The 16,548-nt window shown below is 38.2% G+C and overlaps 2 protein-coding genes across 2 annotated transcripts; both read right to left on the bottom strand.

Annotated features, from left to right (window-relative positions):
* Positions 1 to 1,564: 1,564 nt before the first annotated feature.
* On the bottom strand, positions 1,565 to 8,714 carry wu:fc21g02. The gene is made up of 9 exons (XM_067404695.1): positions 8,494 to 8,714; positions 6,768 to 6,810; positions 6,254 to 6,550; positions 5,883 to 6,167; positions 4,512 to 4,732; positions 4,227 to 4,325; positions 3,698 to 3,826; positions 3,258 to 3,362; positions 1,565 to 3,037 (listed from the first exon to the last, which is right to left on the bottom strand). Exons 2-9 carry the CDS (start codon positions 6,808 to 6,810, stop codon positions 2,927 to 2,929), a joined length of 1,290 nt encoding a protein of 429 aa, XP_067260796.1. The 5' UTR covers positions 8,494 to 8,714; the 3' UTR covers positions 1,565 to 2,926.
* A 4,436-nt stretch (positions 8,715 to 13,150) lies between these two features.
* LOC137032939 (lectin-like) lies at positions 13,151 to 14,289 on the bottom strand. The gene is made up of 4 exons (XM_067404974.1): positions 14,180 to 14,289; positions 13,881 to 14,021; positions 13,566 to 13,680; positions 13,151 to 13,347 (listed from the first exon to the last, which is right to left on the bottom strand). Exons 1-4 carry the CDS (start codon positions 14,279 to 14,281, stop codon positions 13,253 to 13,255), a joined length of 453 nt encoding a protein of 150 aa, XP_067261075.1. The 5' UTR covers positions 14,282 to 14,289; the 3' UTR covers positions 13,151 to 13,252.
* Between the last annotated feature and the right edge of the window lie 2,259 nt (positions 14,290 to 16,548).

A 16,548-nucleotide genomic window follows, 5' to 3' on the forward strand; every position in this document is an offset into this window, starting at 1 on the left:
CATTAATATTAACATTAACATGATGTATAGCACATATAGAGACATAATAAAATGGGGAAAAAAGCAATATATAACTTATCTGATGTCTCTTTACGTTCTTGTCCTTTTTACGGTTAACTGCAAGAGTATAAAGGAAACTGCCGTCTTTAAATGCATTTAGACCGTTTCCAGCACCCATACCGTAAGTGCAGGAATAGACGAGCGACCTAAAAAAAAGTGCGGCTGGCTTGACCGTGTATTTTCGACGCGCGGCCCACTTGACCGCAGTAAAAGACTGATTACAATGACAAGTTGTAGGCCTACTCAAAATGCTCGTTTAAGCATCATTTTAACGTTTCCAACAAATAAATGAATGACTTTTCTCAGTGTGTTGAACACATTTAGATATTCATACGGTGGCTGAAGCAGCAGTGAGCGTCCAGCGTGTGGCACGGTAAACAGATCAACATTGTAAACGAAATTCTACAAAACTTCAGTGAAAAAAATGAAAATAATTAAAATGATCATGCGATGCGATAAAATAACTTCTATTCCCTGCAAACGATACCATTAAAAATGTTAACGTCGGTTCGTATTCTCTATAGCTCAACTAACGCGATCATTACAGAGGTGCTCATAATTGACAATCGGAATATCAGATATTTCATGTTATAGTTAACAAATTTGTGAATATTTTGAATAAAAAAGGAAAACTGAAATAAAAGCAGATCATCAGTCATACAGTGCTGCGGTGTGTGACATGACAAGCAATGACGCGTCACCATGGAAACAATAAAGTGATACTTTCTAAATAACGGTCGCCAGAATATTTTAAACTTAGGGGCTGTTCACACAGAACGCGTATTTGCGTCTAAAAACGCGAGACGCGGCGCTCAGGAGTGGTTTTAAAAAAAGCGCAGCGTAGAACGCGAGGGTCTCGAGACGCGCTTTTGAGACGTGAGGAAATAACGACAATAACGGAAATAATAGAAATAGGCAAACAGCAGAATTGACAGACACAAGTTTTGACATGGAAAAAAAGAAAATAAGATAATAATGAGCGCCCCCTCCGCCATGTTGCCGTCATATAAAACAGTTGTCATGCCAACTTGCTACTGTAAACAGAAGCTCGCAACGCTTGCCCCGCCATCGAGTTCTTCTGATTGGTCCACTGTTTTGGAACTGACATTGATGAGCATTGGTGTCTCTCCATCGTGATGTCGGTCAGCTATCACGATGGACGATGATATCGGCACAACCCTAACCTTAACAATAAAAAATAATCATAGTTGCTATGTCTATTTTGATAAAAACCTGGAGATGCTCAATTCTAGCTATGTGCTCTGTTCAGAGTTTAGAAATTACATGAGTATTTATTACGATGTTTATTGTCTTTCTTCTTATTATAGTTTAAAGTAGGCTATAACAATAAAATAACATTTAGTTTGCCGATAGTACAACATACAGGTATAACAAGGGAAATGGCATTGCCAGTTGACTCTAGAAGTCTGACAAAATAAAAAATACAGAGAACATGTAATAAGAATATACAATATAAACAGTAAGAAATACAGTCCTGTAGGCAGAAATTGATAGCAGTATTTTAATTCAGAACAATGGTAGGTCTTTTTATATTTCCATATCCATTGTGATATACAGTCCTTTTAAGGTACAACGTGAAACCTACTATAAAACCTCACTAAGATTTTACACATATCTAAGATTCAAGTATAAATGTTTAGTTGTTTGAGGCATTTGTTGTTTAATTCCAGCTAAAAGCACTATGAAAAATGCTTAAGTAAATGTAGCTCCTGCCAGGCTATTCATGGTAGTTGAGAAAAATCCCTAAAACAGTACATTAAAACATTTGAATTCATTTACATGCATAAATAGTAATGTGTACATGTATTCCATGTAGTTACACACAAAAGTATAGAATATGGCTTTTTAAGGCTGACTGTTGGATAATTTGGGTAAAGTGAAAATAGTAGCTCAGTGTCACCTTCAAGAAATAGTTTACCCAAAAAAAAGAAAATTCTGTCATCATTTGCTCTCGCTCATGTCATTTCAAACCTGTATGCATTTCTTTCTTCTGTGGAACCGTAAGATAGTTTGAAGAATGTTACTAACTGCCCACTGACTTCCATTTTATGGACAAAAAACACTTTTTTTCCCCAAAATATCTTCTTTATTTTTCAGTCATACAGATTTGGAATGAAATGAGGGAGGAGTAAATAACATAATTTTTACCCAGTTTTTTGGGTAAACTAACCCTTTGAAAGTGAGCTTCAGAACAGGCCATAATATGCCAGTGTTTGTCTATGGATATTGCTTTGTCATTGGAAGCCCATTCAAAAGGTAAATCCTCATGCTTTTGTCCATGTAGCATGCGAATATAATACGAAAACAATTTGCTGCATCTTGCTGACAATATGGTGGTAGCTTTGTAACTGTGAAATATCTTTGGTACCATTCAACAGCGTCTTCCCAACCAACAGAGTGACATTAAGAGGTAAGAAAAAATACCCTTCTTTACGCATTTTTTTTTTCAAAGGAGAAGAGTGTTAACAGTGATTTTAAAGGTATTAAAATTATAACATCCTTCTATTCCTCTTATGCTCGGCTGAGCCTTGAAAGAATCTGTAATGATACAAATATTGAAGTAGCTGTGTTTAAGTCCTATTAATTCTCTAGACAGAAATTATTATTTTTATTATTATTTACAGTGATAATGACCAACGCTGACTGGTCTGTTTGAGGTAATCATCAATATTAAATTTAAAATAAACATTTGAATATTAAAAATCCACCACAGAGTGAATAATGTCCTGTACTTTCAAAATATGGAACCATTCATTTTAAAGGCTTGGGTTGTGTATGAATCTAATCAACAGCTAAGTGTTTGTTTCTATTTCCCTTACAGGTATAATTCAGTATTTTGGAGTAACTACAGGAAGTTGTTGCCAGAAGACTTTTCTTTGTTAATGTCAAACTGGACAGTAGAGTCACCGGAGTTAAGGATATCCATGGAAAGGCTGCCCATAGCAGACTGTTGAAACTACAGAAAAAATACAAGTAAGAGAGTGAGACAGTGAAACAGTGGGAGTATGAAATTTCATTTTCAGAAATTTGGGGCACATTTTCTGTAATTCACTTAAAAAATGGTCACAATGAGTGCAGCAAAGAGGTTGTTACTGAAGGACTGGACAGTTTCAGAGACTACTTGGAGACTATTGAAAACAACAGCAAATACTGTGACAAAAAAGTGTAAGCTTTACCTCCGGCTGAGGTGTGAGCAGTGGTGCGTTTGGAGATGGTTCATTCATCTTCATCCCTGTGACTTCAGGCCCAGGAGGAGCGCTGTTCATCACTGGCATATAGCTCTGAGGACACACACAGTGTGATAAGCATGTTAAAATATACACAAACAAGCATGTGCACATTAAGAATGATTCAATTAATTAGTGTGCATATTTTAACGCAAACGACTATAGTTGTATAAGATAGTACGAGTTGTACAAAGAAGAAATCATAAATAGTACGTGTCCATAAATAAATTGACAGAAAGTCTATTATTAGTAGAACTGCAATTGTGTTAAGCAAAACACTTAAACGTGTGTTTCCCCTTTCAGCACCAATGCATTTAGAGTTGCTTTTTGTCTTTTACATATTCACTTGCTACCTTTCTATTAAAAAAGCAAACAGAAAACAGATGTACCACAGGTGCAGATGGGCTGTACTGTGGAGGCTGAGCAGCATTCCACTGTGGAGGCTGAGCGGGGGGAACTCCAGATCCAAACTCAGGGGGATAGACAGGGTTTTGAGGCACATATGCAGGATGAAAGCCCTTAACATGCACAAAATGGATTTTTCAGTTTAAAGTGTACATATAATCCTTACTTTCAGTAAATATATAAATATTAATAAACTCTCTACTGCAAGGAGAGAAGTACATCTTGAATTTTGGCATGAAGTTTTGCATGGTATACTGGTCCACCAGCTAAACCAACCCAGAAATCATGTTGTTTTAAGGGGTCGTTCACACAGAACACATTTTTGCATTCATCTGCACTGCTTTTCCATCATTGTTAATCAGGCATTTTGAAACTTTTAGCAAAAGTTAAGTTTCAAAAGTTACTGCTTCCTTAGGATGAACTGCTTTTGTGTTGTAACATACCTTATTTGTGACTTTGAATAAAAGGATCTGTTAAATGGTTAAATGTAAATCTCTGTGTAAGTCAACTCACAGGGTTGGGAGAAACAGCAGGTTGTCCGCTCCACTCTGGTGGTGGAGGATAATGAATCTGACCTTGATCTGGCTGAGGCGGATAACCAGCGATGTAGCCCTTTAGTCAGAAACCATTAATATCCATTACAATGTACAGCAGTTAGTAGGACTAAAATCACTAAATTATCCTCATGATGCTTGGCATGATTCTGTCATAAAGGGTTGATCTTTATTTTACAGGATAGTGGGGAATAGTAAAGCAACTACAGGTAGAGAGAGAGACAAAATCTTCACATTTATTTACCTGTCCAGGGCCTCCAGGACCTCCAGGACCAATCACTGTGTTGCTGCAAGGTATAGACACTGGTACAGAATTAAGGGCGTTGGACTCCACAGTGTGCGTATTTGATTTGTTGGTCCGGCAACATTTGCAGATTCTCTTTCTGCAGCAGAAGCAGATTCCACCAGGAATTCCAAGCAGCAGCAGAGCTAAAAGACCCGTACTAGGGATATGATCATGTTGATCTACATGCAACATTTGAAGAGACAAGACAAGAAAGAACATCAAAAATAGCAGTGATTACTAATGCATGCAACACATCTCTGAAATAAACCTGCAAGACATTTTTATATTAATATATAGCTGCCCTCCTTTGTAGAAATGGCATAAAAATAAAGTAAATGCATTTTTTTTTTAATTGTAAAAATGCAGAATGTTTTCTGGTAAGGTTAGGGTTAGTGAATTTATCTTCCAGAATCTGGCAGTAAGTTTTGGAAGATCATTTTAGTCCATATCTGCAAGATGGACATTTCAGGATAAGAGATGGACTAAAAGTGAACTCCCACACCTTACTGCCAGATTCTGGAAGATAAATTCTTCAAACAGTGGTACAAGAGGATGCGGTGCTGGTCGTTCAGGAGTCACTCTCACTCTGTCTGTCTATAAGGCCTATAAAAAACCCAGTCTTCATGTATTTTACAACACTTCAGCTTGTGATTCTTATTAAGAGCGGGGTCATTTTTTAGGATTCTTTAGCTAACTTTTCAGTTCTGGAAAATGGTGGCGCTGGAGACTAAAGGGTTCCTGATGGTTTCACACTTAATTCTTCACCTTAATTATTAATTATTTTGCAGTTAACGTGTCTTTTCTTTTCCACCTGTTTTTGTATGAGCCCGCTGACCCAATGAGCATTTTGCTGTCCCTTGGTCATGCTTTACCTTTGCAATTTCTAGTATTGCATTAGTATCGCGTCCTTCTCATGAGTATTTAATAATTTTTGACTTTCCAGTCTGAGTTCAATCTCTTTTTTGGCTCATTTTGCCTGTAAAAGAAAACATGCCTAATAATTCTGCACTGAATATACCTGAATATAAGGCATTTTTAATTTCCAGCCTTCATGAACAATTATATATCACTTATAATTTATTAAAAACAATATTAATAGTAGATATTAAGATTGATGTGGATTGGAATTGGTAAAATGTGCTTGGAAAAAAAAATCATGATCAGAAAATCAACTTGCCTAATAATTCTGCACACAGTGTAGTATTTATAACTAGCTGCATATAAAAACTGTGGAAGTCAATGCAATGTCCCCATTTAAATGGCTAAAAAAAAGTAAATGTGTACGTGTGTGTAAAATTTTGAAACATATTGAAGAAAGTCTTTTCTTACCCACTAGTATCATTGTATTGTTCGCGACAAGTCTGCGTTTATAATCAGTGAGCTCGTATCTGCCCAAATCTGACACATTGACATTGAGAATCTGGATCGATTCGCTGGTCACTTTAAGCCGGTTAACGTAGTCTGGGTGATTCTTGCCCACAGGAATTCCATTCTCCACCAGGGTGACAGATGAATAATTGCCAAAAAAGCGAAGTGTGGCATCACTTTGCTTGAGTCCTTGTAGTGGTATGGTCAGTTTTTCACCTGCAATACGCTCAATGATATCTCTGTTGACTGGGAAAAAAACAAACAAACGAATGAGGATATGTGGACTATCACAGAGATATTATTCTTAGATGGAGGTTTAAATTACTACTCACTGTCGACCTTCACTGTATAACTGGAGATGGTTGCCCCAAAGTGACTAAGCAAGGTGTAGGTTCCCTCATCGTCAAATGTAACATGTGAGATTCTGAAAGTCCAGCCATTACTAGCGCTGGTCACTTGACCTTTACTGGGTTTACTGGGCCAAAGAGTGGTTTTTTTATGTTCCCAGATAGTAAACTGATCAGTCTCATCAGCAGTAACAAAATCCAACTTCTCTGTCCTTTCGGGAAGATCCAGAGTCAACTGACGGCCATGGATTATATGCCTCCGAGATATTGCAGAGACTGGCACTGTGGGAGACAATTTTTGTTTTTTGCTAAATCGTACGTATTTTACGAGTTGCCAAATTCGTATGAATTCGTACAAATGACCTACTCTGAACCCCGCCCCTAAACCTACCCGTCACTGGGGTTTAGACAAATCGTATGAATTTGTACGAGTGACGTCGTACGAATTAGCCACCTGGTAAAATACGTATGAATTGGTTGTGAGATAGCATTGACATACCTGCAAAAATAGCAGCTACAAGGAGGGTCCAAACACTCAGCATCTGTTTGAGAAATGATCTGTCAATATTGCAGATAGATTCTGAAAACACATTACATTAAAACACGAACCTTATTGTTTTAACCCGAGTTCTAGAAACAAGCAAATTGGCTTAATCTAAGACAGCTGACATATACTGTACTAATTGACCAGAATTTTGGGCCTAGAGTATCATATTTGAAGCAGGCATCTAAATTATCAACATAATCAAAACTTTGCAGAAAAAATCTTCTACATGCCTTTTCCATCCCTTAGGACATGGAACATGTATAAATGTTTAATAAGTACTTTTTACTTTATTAAGTAGATTTAAAAATAACATTTAATATTTCAAAATGATCATTTACTGGACTGAAGTAACTCAGGTTTATTAGATTAATATATTTATACATAATTTGTAGAAAAAAATCAAGTTAAAATGTTCTAAATATGATAAATGCGTTTGAAGAACAGTTATTTGACTCTCAATCATCACTGTATTGCATTGCGTTATGTTTTGCCCCCCACAATTAAAACTACAGAGCTTTGATAATAAAACTAAGCATTTAAATAGTATCTTAATAAGACACACTATTGGGCGATATAGAGTGACAAGTGATGTTTACATGGATTTTAAGTAGTCTGTAATTAGTACAGTTATGAAAACCTCATTGTTTTACATTACAATCCATCAAAATTTAATCATACCAGATAAATAACAACATATGCACCCAATTGAGAGCATTCCTGTGCAAGTTATATACATTTACATCCCCCACAGTACATTCTTTATGTGATCTTGAGGAAGTATTGTGTATATTAAATAAATAGCTTGGACAGAGTACAAAAGGTTTTGCGCGATTGGGTGACGCCTACACAAATGGCAGCTAATGATCTGCTTCTCTAAAGGCATTAGATTAATGATTGGGCCAGAACAGATCCTCAATTACATCATTATGTTAAGCGCCAATGTACGTAATAATTAGATTTAGTTATGTCCAGTAACCCAATAAATTAAACATTCATGTAGTGTTGCCAAGTCCTCTGTTTTCCCGCGGAACTGGGCTACTTTTACACTGTTACCGCGGGTTGTTTTTCGTGTCCGCGGGTTGAAACGACCCCAAATAACATTATATTTAGCCCCTGGAATGCAATTTTTACCAGAGCAACCCCGCCAAAAAAAAAGCAGATTTTATCCCTGGAACACTTTTTTTTTTTTTTTACCGTGTAACACCCTGAAACGCAATTGGGCGGGTTTTGTTGTGAAAACCTGGCAACCCTGCTTTATACTCAAAGAGACGCATATAGATGCAAATTTGTGATTCAAAAGGAAACACAATGTTTCGAATCAAACATCAACTAAAAGCAGTGGGAAATGTTTATAAAATGCTGTAATAGCTAAAACACAATTTTTGACACACTATCGTCATCTTAGCCGCGTGGTAAAAACATCGAATGGTGTAGGCTACAGTTGACAAAAAACGTAGAAAAACTCGCGCGCCCTCTTGCACGCGCATTCAAACGAGTTTTATTACAAAGCGGGTGGAGAAAATGGATGTATTGGAATTAAAAATTACATCTCTTACAGGAAAAAAAACCAAAATGACTTTGTGCAAGAAAAACATACGCATAATTCATGCGTGAGATTATTTCCGAAATTTTAACAACAATGAAAGGTTACACAGTAGAAAGATCAAAGAGTACTCACCGTTTCATCGATATGATGGATGTTTTCGTTTAAATATAGGATTTAACCGTGTGCCGGGGCTGTAAATTATGTTGTCGGTAGGTGTGGCCCGTGGTAGTCTGGTAGGGTTTAACTCAGCCCCTTTGCTGTCGTGCATACAAAGCACTCCGGGCACATTCCTGTTCCCATGTCTTGTATAACTAGATGGAATAGACGATTAATGCTTTTGTGAGGACTGATGTGTGTGTAGGTTTTGGATGAGTTGCCTGTCTGAATTAAGGAAATGCCAAAGCATGCTCATGCCTGTAATAATCCGTAGCTTTAGTCGGAGTGCAGAACCTTACCCTTTGTTCCCGCAATGTGTGGCATGTGATATTTAATAACTGACCTTTTCCCTTCCTTTCTTTAGCATCCTGTGTTTGGATGGTTTAAATATCTGGTTTCACATGGAAAGCTGACTGAGCTTTTGATTTCCTTTGGAACGATATCACGTAAATAATAGCCAAACATTTAACACAATAACCATTTTTAAATAAATGCAAGGGTAACTGAGTCACCACACCAATTTAATTATATTTTTCAAACCAAATTTATGCTCCCAGTTATGGAGAAGAAATACGGACCATCTATATTTGTGCTCCAGCCTTCAGCTGTTCCTTTTCCTTAACAGCTATGTGCTCCCATAACCAAGCAAACTAATTAAGGCTAGGAAGCCTGCATAAACAACAAATGCAACAGGATACACATCAGAGGCTTGGCTAGGGGACCCCTCCCATCCCAGCATGCACCAGTCGAGTGTTTTATGGAAGGGATGGTCTTTATACCCTAACAATTAGCTGAATGAAGTAGCAAAGTTTTTGAAGTTTCCTGCTGTCTTCAAAAAGAATCCTGCTGGAGAGATACTTGACTGAACTGGCTTTCGCTTCAGAGTAGTTTAAAAAATGAAAACTGAATACTTTGGAGAACATATGGGCTCTGGTCCTGTTGGAAAAAAGGATTATTATTATTTTCTCTCGTAAAGATAGTGGTAGTAGTTGCCCTTTTTTCTATATGGATTTCTCAACAACCCTCTTAATTTTGCATAAATTTATACAGATAAATAATAAGTTAGTAAGACAATATAACTCAGTAAAACAGAAGTGATTTCACAAAAAAAAAAAAAAAAAAAAATGTACTTGTTTGCTGCATCTCAATACTTACTAGATTGCTTTTTTGGGACTTGCTTTCAGGGACTTATCAAATCTGACCTAGTATCCTTACTAATCACATATTTACATGTAGATGACAAACTCACACTCACGCTGTCTTATACACTTTGGTTAAGAAAAGACGCCTGCAGAGAGTGTTTTCAATTTTGTCCTCACACGTGCCAGAAACAATCCCGACTCCGAATCTCCCATGAAGATTACACTTCCTCTGCTATTTCATCCTGCTGACAATGGCCAAAATGTTAGATAAAGTCTCCACGTCAGGAATATTGAATCTAGTCTCTTTCCCGGTTCCTGTCAGAAAATATCCGCTTTGTCTGGTACCCAAAACTATCAACAGAGCCTCTTTACAAAGACTGATGAAAAAGACTTTGTCTTGATAGCTCCAGTTTTTTTGTTTATTTCTGATCCCTCCACGCCACAAATGTTGCTTTGCTCCAAAATAACTCATATTTTATTCCATGCACCTTGTTGGATGTGTGAAGTTGCACCAGACTAATTATATTACACTCAAAGACTGATGAAGAAATGGTGGCTTAGTGTCCCGCCGGTGTGTGTTTATGGATTTTATACTGACTGATAAGATTGAGGTACACAACAATAGTCACTAAAGCTTGACACCTGGTGTTAAGGGTATTCACTGTAATTCTGGCCATAGAGTGTGAGACAAAAAACATTGGCTTTGGTGACAGTATGAGTTCAAAGTCACGAACCTTTGGTCTCCCATTCAGTTTCAGAATTTTAATCCAGAAGTTTAGTATCACCATGGCTCCAACAGGAATTTTCCATAGTTTTTTTGGATTATTGCAGAAAATAAGCTCTGTGACCAACAAAAGTTTATGAATTTTACACATTTTGTACATCATAACAGTCTTCACACATGAACACGACTTGTATAACTGTTGAAGCCTAAATAATCACCAGAAGTACAAAGCTAAATGTATGCTATAAACAAACTGCACCAAAGTCACATGACTTCATCACCACCATTAAGCTTTCTGACAACTCTACGTCTTTATTTAAAAAAAAAAATTTCCCTGAAAGTTTGAGGTAGGATAGTTTGTAAGAACTTGATTATAAACACACAAACCTGTAAAAGTGGACTTGTGTGTAGATGAGTTTACATGTTCACCGTTATGATGTTTAATATCCCTAATCCCATTTAGCCAATTATTAGCAACCTTTTTCAAGACAAATAATCAAAAGTGGGCATTACAGATGTATTTTGTGCTGTAGAATAAAACGTGACAATATCTTGAACTTGTGTGTACCACAGACATTATTTCAGGCATTTAACCAAAAACCCATTTAATAAAGAAACCCATTGACTTCAGGATGATGGAACCAGAAGTGCTAAAATGCTAACTCATTTCCAGGTTTGGCCTACAAAATGCATCATCCCATGCAGCATTATTGTTTAGTCCTTGTCTGTGTAGCCCCTTCAGTTCGCACCTGCCCGCTCCAAGTGGGACGCAAACCCGGGCCCGTCCGCATGGGAGGTGGGCGCACTAACAAAGAGGCTATAAAGACTGCAGACGCTAGAGCACCTCTTGAGTTCACTCTTACTTCACTCATCTGTTACACTCACCCCCCTAAACCCCATCCGGGTCACGGCACCAATGTAGCCCCTCCAGTTCACACTTGCCCGCTCCAAGTGGGATGTGAACCCGGGTCCGTCCGCATTGGAAGTGGGCACTCTAACGAGGAGGCTAAAGAGCACAGTCTCTAGCATCAGGCGCTAGAGCACCTCTTGAGTTCAGGGGAGTGAGGTTTACATACACAGCTCTTATAGCCTATGTCTGTTACATTTAGTCCTTGTTGGCAGGATTGTGTTCACCTGTTCCTCATGTGCTCTGCTCCTTTTATATTGTGCTCCTTTCCCTCATGTTTTCGCATGTGTGTGAACATTTCTTGCTTGTCAGTAGTGCTACATTTAGTTTACTCTGTCAGTTCTAGCTTTGTGTTTGTTTTCTTTTGCTTTTCTTTTTTTTTTCTGGTTTTATTTTGTTTCTGTTGTTTTGCTCTAGTTCTCCCAAGCCTTATTTTCAGTTTATCTCTTGTTTTTGTTTTGGTTGCTAACTAATCTTTTATTTCTTCTCTTTTCTAGTTCCCTGTAAGGTTGCAGTCTTGTTTTATTTCTTTTTGTTTGCGAGTTCCCTTTACTTATTTCCAGTATGTTTTGGTTATTTGTCTGCCTGTCTGTCTAGTTCCAGTTATTTAGTTTCTTTATTTTTTCCCTCTAGTCTTAATTGTCTTAACAATTTTTTTTTTTTTTTTTTGTACTTTTTCAGTTTTTGGTACTTTTTCAGTTGAATCAGTTAATTCAATAGCAAACAATGCAAGATACATGTTTCAAATCACCCTTGTTGCTGAAATAAAGAAAGTAATGCAGACTACATTATGCCACATTAGAAAATAGAAAATACACTTACATTATCTAACTTATATATCATAAAATCCATAATGTTTGTAATAGTATCTATTCAGTGTGTTATCAAAAGGTGTAAAGTATGACAGCCATAAGGTTTGGTGCAAACAGTTTGCTGCCAATACAGTTCTCACTGTGCCATATGAATGAATCTATACTGTACTTTAACTTTATAGATGAAAGGTGAGTTACAGTATGGCATACTGTAATGTAAAATGCTGTAATTGATGCCATCTGTCTCTCTTCTTCTGATGCGTCTCTGATCAGTATGATGTTACAGTCATTACCTGCTTCTTCTCCCTTGTACTCTATCCTGCTTTATGTTCACAAATTGCAAATCTCTCTCTCTCTCTCTCTCTCTCTCTCTCTCTCTCTCTCTCTCACACACACACACACACACACACACACACACACACACACACACACACACACACACATTCAACATAGTGGTCATGTAAGATACAGTAAATCACTTATGTAAAAGAATTCATTACATTTGGTTAACCATATTGAAAATTGCAAACAAGAAGCTATGTCTGTAGAATCAATATCTATAGAAATCTATAGATGTACCAAATGATTAATTGATTAACCATTAAGTTCAGTTGTTCATTAAATAATAGACAAATGTATTAAACTGAACGAAAAGAGATGCAAATGAAAGGTTTGATAGAAATAGCATTATTACTGTGAATGAAACATTTGTATAGATTAAACATTTATTTTGTGTAGTGAAAAGGATACTTTGTGATTGTGTGTATTGTACTAACACAATTGAAAATATGCTGAAATGTTCGAAAAAAAGTGAACTTTTGATGATCTTTTGTGACATTAGTACTAAGAGTTTTGAAAATGTTACGCTTGCTTGTGAAAACTGCGCCTAAGCAATTAAAAAAACGAATAAATATCACTTCCTGTTCATTCTGCATCTGGGTCCTCAGAATCCTGACAAAAGCAATCTTTTCCTTTACAAAACTCTTATATATAGTTATTAATCAGACAAACAATAAATCAAATAAACTGATCATTTTAATTGCAAAAGTTCTTTATTATTTTAAGGAAGTTTTTTTTTTTGTTGTTTTTGTTGATGCAGAGAAAATCATTTTAAGTTTAATGGGATGATACTCAGATAAAACTGCTCCATCTACTCCAGGTCTTTTTCCAACATGTAATGTCGATTGAAGGCACAGATGTAGCTTTTCTTGACACTACAAGAGTCGTCATTCCACCTGCCAACCTCTGAAAATGTGAGGGACAGTGAAATGAAGAGATTATTCTACCTTAATTTATCATTGTACCTTTATTAGTTTTACCAAACATCTAATTGTCCTCACAGCATCAATATCACTATAATAAATCATTTAGATAAACATCAAGTTAAAATGTATTGTTATTGTCCTATAACCCATTAGTGTTTCGTTTTTGTAACAAATTCCCTCTTGTACTTCCATCTTTACCTTTCCAGTTCATCTCCACGCATTCCTCCGTGGCGGCGTACATGTGGTTGGGCTCACCACGTGTCCAAATTTGATAATCCCAGAAGGATCCATCAAGCCAAAAAAATTTACCAGACTGAGAGAGTGAGAAAAAGTAAAAAAAAAAAAAAAGAAAAAAAAGAAAAATGAAAGAAAGAAAGTCAGAAGGTGTTGAGTAATGAGAAACTACAGTGGATGGATATCAGTGAAAAACAGACAATATAACAACTCAATCATTTTTCTTTGCTCTCCACGTTTGTGAATCTCTTCACACTTCTGTGTGTTTTTTTTTTTTACCTTAAAGAATTCAAAGCCTCCGAGCCAGAAGCACAGGTTTTTCGGGTTAAATTTTTTCACAATGCAGAGCAAGTAATTGTTCTCCTTGTAACTATGCACTGACACCAGATGAGCACCAGGGGCTTTGGACTTACACTTGAACTGAAAACAGGAAGAACAATGATGACTACACAATACATTGATTTATTTATTTATTTATTTTAATGGTGAAGGTAATAATGTGAAGGATAATAGAAATGAAATCTCTTTACTGTAACAATGTAACAATCTTTTAAAAAATACAGAGTGCTGCAACCTACCTCGGCTTGAGTGAAGTTCTGAGGCCAGCTGAAGTATTTGACACAGTAGCGGCCCACTTTGAACCAATCAGTGAAGCCATGCACACCACACGCTTTAGGCATACGGCACCACGAAGTTCATATCGCTGACATCAAAACCTAAATGTCAGAATGACACCCAGGACAGTTTTAAGCTCTAGGCAATTTAAAAATCTTGTCTGTTTGAAAGATAAACTTGTAATATATTACTTTGTTAATATATCTGTTAATATACTAATGCTGTTAATGTATAATCAAAACAGGTCATATCAGTGAGCATAGAAAATACTCTATAAACCTATACTCTTTATGCCAAAAAGGTTCTTTTATATGAGGAGAAATGTCTTAAACGATTGCATAAAACTTTTGTGTTGAACGAAAACACCATGATGAACCCCTAAAAGGTTCTATATATGAAGTACATGACAGAACCTTTTCCATATAGAACCTTAAAGGGTAGAATTGGGAAATGTCAACATAAATATATTGTTAAATTAAACATTACCTCTCTCCATTGTTAAGAAGTTGCCACTCCCAAAAAGAAGAGTCAGCAACAGAACAAATCCCGATCCTGATTTCCACTGCGGAAAAAAATAAATAAATAAATAAAAAATAAAATGTATAACAAAGAGTGTTCATTCAAAAATAGTACTTACCATTGCAGTTGCTGTACTTTTGTCTTCTATCTGTCCTCACAGTGACGCATGTCTCACATTATTTTATACTATTCCATTCGTGTTCACAACTCCTCCCCTTCTCTCAATCCTCAGTCTTCAGGTTTTTTATTCATCACTCAGGAAACAGTGTCTGAATTACTAATCAATTTAAAGTGCATTGCTACAAAAGTAACATTAATACTTGCATTACATCTGTTAATGTAACGAGGCAGACTCGGAATAATCCATGTGCAGCTTTATTAGGAAATCGTAGTCGTACAGGCAGGGGTCAAACAATGGCAGAGGCAGTATAAGAGGCAAGACAAACTCAGAATCGGGGACAGGCAGAAGGTCAGGGCTGGCGGCAGACAGAGCAGGATAATCCAGTAGACAGGCAAACAGTACACGAGGCAGGCAGCGGGCAGAACAAGAACAATCAGAACAGTCCAGGGTCATACACAAGAGAAACTAACACAGGGAAATAATGCTCAGAATTGTTGGCCGGGGCAGAACAAGACTTCGCGACTGGCAGTGGATGTCTGAGTCCTTTATAGTCCAGGAAGATATGGATCAGGTGGTGAGCTAATCAGGAGAGCAAAGGAATGTGGGTAATGTAGTCCGGGGATGGTTAGTATTCAGGAGATGGTGCCCTCAGGTGGCGATCAGAGGGAGCCACAGAGGTCGTATTCGTGACAGAGCCCCCTCCCTGCGAGCGGCTCCTGAAGCGAGGAGGCGGACGGCGCCGGGGTCTTCCACGAGGTCGGGGGGGCCGGTCGCTCCGGATGGGTCCTGTGGAAATCGGTGATGAGGTTGGGATCCAGAATATCGTTAGCATTTACCCAGGACCGCTCCTCCGGGCCAAACCCCTCCCAGTCGACTAGATACTGCAGCAAGCGGCCCCGGCGCCTGGAATCCAGCAGTTCGTGGACCTGGTAAGCCTCCTCGCCTTCGATGATGAGGGGAGGAGGTCTCTGATCACCGACCCTCTAGGTTCTCCCCTCCTCTCGGACCACCTGCGGGCTTAAGCAGAGAGACATGGAAAGTGGGTGAGATACGGTATTCAGGAGGTAAATCTAAACGGAAGGAGACTGGAGTGATCTGGCGAATGATTTTGAATGGACCCACGTACCTAGGGTTGAGCTTTCTGCAGGGAAGTTGAAGACGAAGGTTACGGGTGGAAAGCCAGACCCACTGGCCAGGACGATACCCAGGGGCTGGACGGCGAGTTCGGTCAGCTTGTTCTTTCTGACGTCTGACTGCTCTTTGAAGGTGAACGTGAGCCTCATTCCAGACTGCCTCACCTGCGGAGCCAGCTGTCCACAGCGGGGAGATCGGTGGGTTCGCCTGACCAAGGGAACAGAGGTGGCTGGTATCCCAGGATACATTTGAAGGGTGTGAGACCCGTAGCTGGTTTCAGGAGCGAGTTCTGAGCATATTCGGCCCAGAACAGATACCGACTCCAATCGGTCTGATTCTGGTGACAGTAAGAGCGGAGGTAACGGATGAGCCCTGGTTCATTCTCTCTGCCTGGCCATTGGCCTCTGGATGATAGCCCGAAGTAAGGCTGATGTTGACATTCAACCTCTGGAAGAAGGTTGCCCACAGGCGTGAAGTGAACTGGGGTCCTCTATCAGAAACAATGTCCTCCGGGAGACCATAGAACCGGAATACTTGGTTGCACAGATGTTCAGCGGT

This window comes from Chanodichthys erythropterus, chromosome 12, assembly GCF_024489055.1.
Source record: "Chanodichthys erythropterus isolate Z2021 chromosome 12, ASM2448905v1, whole genome shotgun sequence".
Taxonomy (NCBI): domain Eukaryota; kingdom Metazoa; phylum Chordata; class Actinopteri; order Cypriniformes; family Xenocyprididae; genus Chanodichthys; species Chanodichthys erythropterus.